The sequence below is a fragment of the Silurus aristotelis genome, assembly GCF_946808225.1.
Source record: "Silurus aristotelis genome assembly, chromosome: 19".
NCBI lineage: Eukaryota > Metazoa > Chordata > Actinopteri > Siluriformes > Siluridae > Silurus > Silurus aristotelis.
In genome coordinates, this window is record NC_139592.1 from 687,653 (window position 1) to 693,631 (window position 5,979).

Consider the following 5,979-nt stretch of genomic DNA (forward strand, 5'->3'; position numbering starts at 1 on the left):
AGACTCGAGTTTTTTTTTCTCAAACCGGTTTATTTACTGCCCTCCAAACTTTCTGTTTCTCTTCACTGAAGGACAAAAACTTTCACTTTCTGCTTGTGTTTTTATTAAAGTCGAGCTGATTTTAAGATATTTATAATAAATGGTATCATGTCGAATAAACAACATCAGAAAAATACTGAATTATTTATTAATGTTCCTTTTATATTCATGATTTATATTTATTTTATATTCATTATTTAATCATGAGACATTTCTGGATTGAGGTTTTCACGAATGTTCCTTTTATGAACACGTGATTAACTGGTGTTAAGATATTCATGAAAATTAATAACATTAAAAAACTATTCATATCTTTCTGAAAGAATCTCTAAACTGTCAGATTTTTATCAATAACTGCCTGAAATACGTGTTTAAAGCACTTTTTAACCTTTATTATATACACTGTTGGTGAAAAAGACCTTTTATTATTATTATTATTATTATTATTATTGATACCATTAATAATAATAAAAAAGAAGAAGAATGGTGACTTTACAACTTTGACACTTATTTTATTATTATTATTATGAATAATAATATTAATAATAATAATAATAATAATAACCTATTAGATCCTAAATCTAATAATCCTTGCTTCGAATTTTAGCATCTGTTTATTTCTAAATGAATTCAATTTATTTATATGTAAATGTTTTTTAAAAATTCCAACAATTTGACTTATTATTCCAGAAGATTTATTTTTTTTAAATAATGTAACATACCAAATTACACAAATATCTTCTGATGGTTCATGCAGTATTCTCAGTTTACTGCTCTGTTATTGGATTAAAATCAGGAGTTTTTTTTTATTATATAAAATCTTAATTTATTAATGTTGATTTAATTTTTAAATAATTGAAGATGTATGTAAAACATTTTATTTATTTAATTACTGTGCCGTTTTTATGTATTTATTTCTCGGTGTAATTTTTGACTTTGCTGTGTCAGTGTTTAAGATAAACCCTGGAGAACGTTGGGTTCTGGAGACTGGAAGAACCTACGAGATCTTCATTGAAGTTTTTGACAAGGCTGTGAGATGGAGGAGAAGGAAAGATTCTGGAGTAAATTAGATGAAGTGGTAGAAGGTGTATCTAGGAATAAAAGATTGGTGATTGGGGCAGACTTTAATGGACATGTAGGTGAAGGGAACAGAGGTGATGAGGAGGTGTTGGTAGGTGTGGCTTTAAGGAGAGGAATGTGGAAGAGCAGATGGTGGTAGATTTTGCTAATAGGATTGAAATGACACGTATTTTAAGAAGAAGGAGGATCATAGGGTGACGTATAAGAGTGGAGGAAGGTGCACACAGGTGGATTATGTTCTATGTAGGAGATGCAACCTGAAGGAGATTGGAGACTGTAAGGTGTTGGCAGGGGACAGTGTAGATGGACAGCATCGGATAGTGGTCTGTAGGATGGTTTTAATATAGAATATATATTATTAGAATAGAAGAGTATCTGTGAGAGTGAAAGGGAAAGTTTATAGGACTGTGGTGAGACCTGAGATGTTGTATGGATTAGAGACAGTGGCATTGAGTAAAAGACAGGAGGTGGAGCTGGAGGTAGCAGAGCTGAAGATGTTGAGATGTTCGTTGGGAGTGACGACGATGGACAGGATTAGAAATGAGTTTATTAGAGGGACAGCGCATGTAGGACGTTTTGGAGACAAGGTGAGGGAGGTGAGATTGAGATGGTTTGGACATGTGCAGAGGAGGGACATGGGGTATATCAGTAGGAGAATGCTGAGGATGGAGACACCAGGAACGAGGAAAAGAGGAAGACCAAGGAGGAGGTTTATGGATGTGGTGAGGGAAGACATGCAGGTAGTTGGTGTGAAAGGGGCAGATGTGGAGGACAGGGGGGTATGGAGACGGATGATCCGCTGTGGCGCCCCCTGATGGTAGAAGCCGAAATAATAATAATAATAATAATAATAATAATAATAATAATAATAATAATAATAATAATAATTATTATTATAATTTTTAAGGGCAACATAAATGACACCCAAGGACGCATTAGATACAATAAAAACACAAAAGAATTAACCACAACAATTTAAAATAATACACAACCAATAAGACGTACGTATACAATGTCAATCATATAAATAAATATATATATACAAATAAAAAACACATTTTTTTCTATTGGTTCATGCAGATTATTTGACGCCTGCCATGTTTCACAATGTTGTAGCATTATTTATTAGTATAACCCTATTTTTAATCATCCAGATTTACAAATATTATCCTATAAAAAAGAAAAAATATTGTCAATGATTATATTTATTGTTTGCAGTAATTGTATTGAGGCCAGTAAAAGTCATTTCACTGTATTTGTACTGTAATCTAATAGACGGGAACAAAAACAGATGCAGTGATTAAATGACACATAATTTGTTTAGAGTAAAATAACGTTTAACATCTGTTATCCTGGGAAATTAAATCACAGCCTTCAGGTTATGGGAAGTTGGAGCTCAGCGGATGAGATATCGGACTTCTGAGTCATGGGTTCATATCCAAGCACCGCCAAGCTGCCACCTTTGGGCCCCTGAGCAAAGCCCTTAACCATCAATTGCTCAGCTGTATAACTGAGATAACTGTAAGACCCTCTGGATAAGTGCGTCTGCCCAATGCCGTAAATGTAAATGTAAAGAGGTTATTAGAATAAAAGCCTGTAGGCTGTGTGATGTTTGAGGCCCCCTGCTGCTGATAAGGTGAACTGCAATACAATTAAAGAGAAATGTTCATGAAGAATCAGATTAACAATGTATGAAGAAAAGTATGGTTGATGTCCATGGGTTCTCCTACGGTTGCAACGCAGTGACAGCAGGTGAAATAATGAAAAAGTGGTTTATGGAGATCATGAGATCTTGACAGCAGCACAAGTTCTGCTGGAATTAAGCTTCAGATGATGAGCTGATATCCGTAATGAGATGTCTATCTGACATGCCAGGATCAGGTGTGTGATGGAGGGAAGGAGAAGTTACACATATACACATACATACAGAGTACAACTGTATATATATATATATATATGTAAGTTTTATTCAACCGTCCGACATTTAGGCATGAAAAAGGAATAGAATATAAGGATAAAAAAATATATATAAGTAGATAAATTAAAAAGTATGAACTATAGAAAATATATGAAAATATATAAGGGAGTGTGGCAGATACTAACAGTACAAATTAAAGTGATTTAGTGATTGTCCTTAAAGTGTCCATGTGCAGTGTGGTGTGGTATAAAGTGTCCATGTGGCTTCATTCCATGTTTACATGTTTGCATCTCATCTCACCTCAAGAAACCTTTGAATAATTATTTCTTAGAATGTACCAAGTACCAAGAGGATTTTTTTCACAGGAGGGAAACTGAAGCGTTAAATGTCCTCAATTCTTTAAAGAACCTTTGGCGAACTCTTGAACTCTTTCCTGAACATTAGGTTGCAGTCAGGAAACACTTGTGTGGTGTTCTACAGAGGGAAAACTGAAGAACCCTTGGAGAACTCAGTGTAATTGTGTGTGTGTGTGTGTGTGTGTGTGTGTGTGTGTGTGTGTGCATTTATTGGAGTTAGTATGTGATCGTGTTGTGGAAGATCCAATAATAAGTGTTACATTTATGAGTGAATTCTGTTGCTACTTCGCACAGCAGCAGCAGCACAAACGTTTTAAAAAATCAGGTAAAGAAGATCTGAGAAGCTTTAAGAAGCCACATCTGGTCGAACCTCTGGAGCCCTGTTATCTCATTTTATTCAAATATTTCCCCCTGGAGCGAGAAACAGTCCTGCAGCGTGCCACGCATAAGTCACAACGTTTATCACACACCAGGAATTCCCATACAGTCAACACGCACACACACACACACACACACACACACACACACGCACACACGCACGCACGCACACACGCACGCACGCGCGCGCGCGCACGCACACACACACACACACACGCACGCACGCACGCACACAAACGCACACACATACACACCCCACACATGCACACACGCACACCCACACACACACACCCACATGTTAACTATATATACCGTGGATTAGTACCCACTTCAAAGTAAACTGATCATAACTATGATACAATACAATAACAATAACAAATCATTACTAATAAACACCTCCTGGCCAATCAGAATGCAGAAATACAGTGACGAGAAACCTGTGTGACTGTGACTCTAATGAGTCATTACGAATCAGTGAATCAAAAGAATCGGATCAGTTTCATGCCTTAAACCGGAATCACTTTCTGGAGTTGATTCTGTTTGAAAGAGTCGCTGAAGTGTGTGTGTGTGTGTGTGTGTGTGTGTGTTACAGAGAGCGCGTCCCTGCTCTGAGCCTCTTCAGTAATCAGAGGAGCGCAGATTCGGAAGTCACTCATCCCTGATCACACGCAGGTAAGTGTAGTTGGAGTAGTTGGAGTTGTTGGTGTAGTTGGAGTTGTTGGAGTTGTTGGTGTAGTTGGAGTTGTTGGAGTAGTTGGAGTTTGTCGGGTTGGGATTTGAGGAGCAGCAGTGAGGGAGAGGGAAATCATCTGAAAGATCCAAATTGTGATATTTAGGAATCCGGATGACGCGGCGGTATTCAGGAGCCGGTACCTGTAGAGTTTCATCTTCATACCACATCCTCTTCTTTTCTTTTTTTTTCTTTTCTTTTCTTTTCTTTTCTTTTCTTTTCTTTTCTTTTCTTTTCTGTGAATAAGTGAGATGTTTTATTTTCTTTTTATTGATTCTAAAGGATTTATAAGATTCATGGATTCAAATCTGATCAGAATTTTTATTTTGTCAAAGAAAACATTTAAATGACCAGAATTTATCTTACAATAAAATTAACTACACTCCAATATCTATCTATCTATCTATCTATCTATCTATCTATCCATCCATCCATCCATCCATCCATCCATCCATCCATCTATTTTAACAGCTAACTGATGTTTCCTCCTTTGGGGTTTTCCAGTTTTGTCCCATTTATTACAAACAGTTAGTAGGTGAATTGTCTATGCTACATGTCCCATTGTGTCTGTGCGTGTCTGCATGCGTGTGTGTGTGTGTGTGTGTGTGTCTGTGTCTGCGTGCATGTGTGTTTGTCTCTGTGTGTGTATTCGTGTGTGTGTGTGTGTGTGTGTCTGTGTTTGTGTATGTGTGTGTCTGTTTGTGTTTCTGTGTGTTTGTCTCTGTGTGTGTATTCGTGCATGTGCGTGTGTGTGTGTGAGTGTGTGAGCGTGGTGATGGTTGGTTCAAGGTGACCTTTGACCCCTGCAGCACCTCCAGCACATGTTTCTATCAGTGTTTGCACACATTTCACGTCACGAACACGGGTCACGTGTTCAACTACACGCTCGGTGAATATAGAGAAAATTCATCAACAACTGCTGACCATTTAGAATCCAGATCTCGTAGGTGTGCATTAAGACGTTATGGCATGTTTTCTTCTGATTCCAGGTGCAGGAACGTGCAGAGTCTCTGAGACGTTTGTGATTCAGGACTGAGAGAATGAAGCGAGTTTGGGTGAAATGGACCGTCTCTTGTGCTCTTGTGCTTCTCCAGACGTGTCTGGGGCAGAAGGACTGCACTGGAGTGGACTGTCCAGGTTTGGAGCACTGCATTGAGGAGGTGCTGGAGGGCGGAGCCTGCTGTTCCACATGTCTGCAGCGAGGCTGCACTTGTGAAGGTTATCAGTATTACGACTGCATCAGCGCCGGCTTTAAAAAGGGGAAGGTTCCGGAAGGAGAGTCGTACCTGGTGGACTCGGGCAGTACGGAGTGCATGTGTCCGGCAGGCGGAGGCAGGATCAGCTGTCGCTTCATCCCGTGTCCTGATGTTTCTCCTCACTGCATCGAGTTCTCCGACTCCACCGAAACGTGTCCTCACTGCCTGCGTCTCGGCTGCGTCTACAACCACCAGAAACACGAAGCAGGCCACTCGTTCCAC

General features: G+C 38.7%; 1 protein-coding gene across 7 annotated transcripts in view; it reads left to right on the forward strand.

The window, feature by feature from the left end:
* Positions 1–4,309: 4,309 nt before the first annotated feature.
* Positions 4,310–5,979, forward strand: part of LOC310714856 (fibulin-2-like) — a 30,749-nt gene continuing 29,079 nt past the window's right edge. For 4 of the 7 annotated variants that reach the window (XR_014530154.1, XM_083520857.1, XM_083520859.1 and 1 more), the window contains exons 1-2: positions 4,310–4,443; positions 5,491–5,979. The exon at positions 5,491–5,979 is cut by the window's right edge and continues 691 nt beyond it. Coding sequence is in view for 6 of the 7 variants with exons in the window: in XM_083520857.1 (XP_083376983.1) it covers positions 5,542–5,979 (438 nt within the window). In the remaining variant the exon portion in view is untranslated. Of the gene's footprint in view, positions 4,444–4,496; positions 4,641–5,490 lie in introns of those variants that run through there. The other 3 variants (XM_083520860.1, XM_083520858.1, XM_083520861.1) reach the window with 3 other exon arrangements.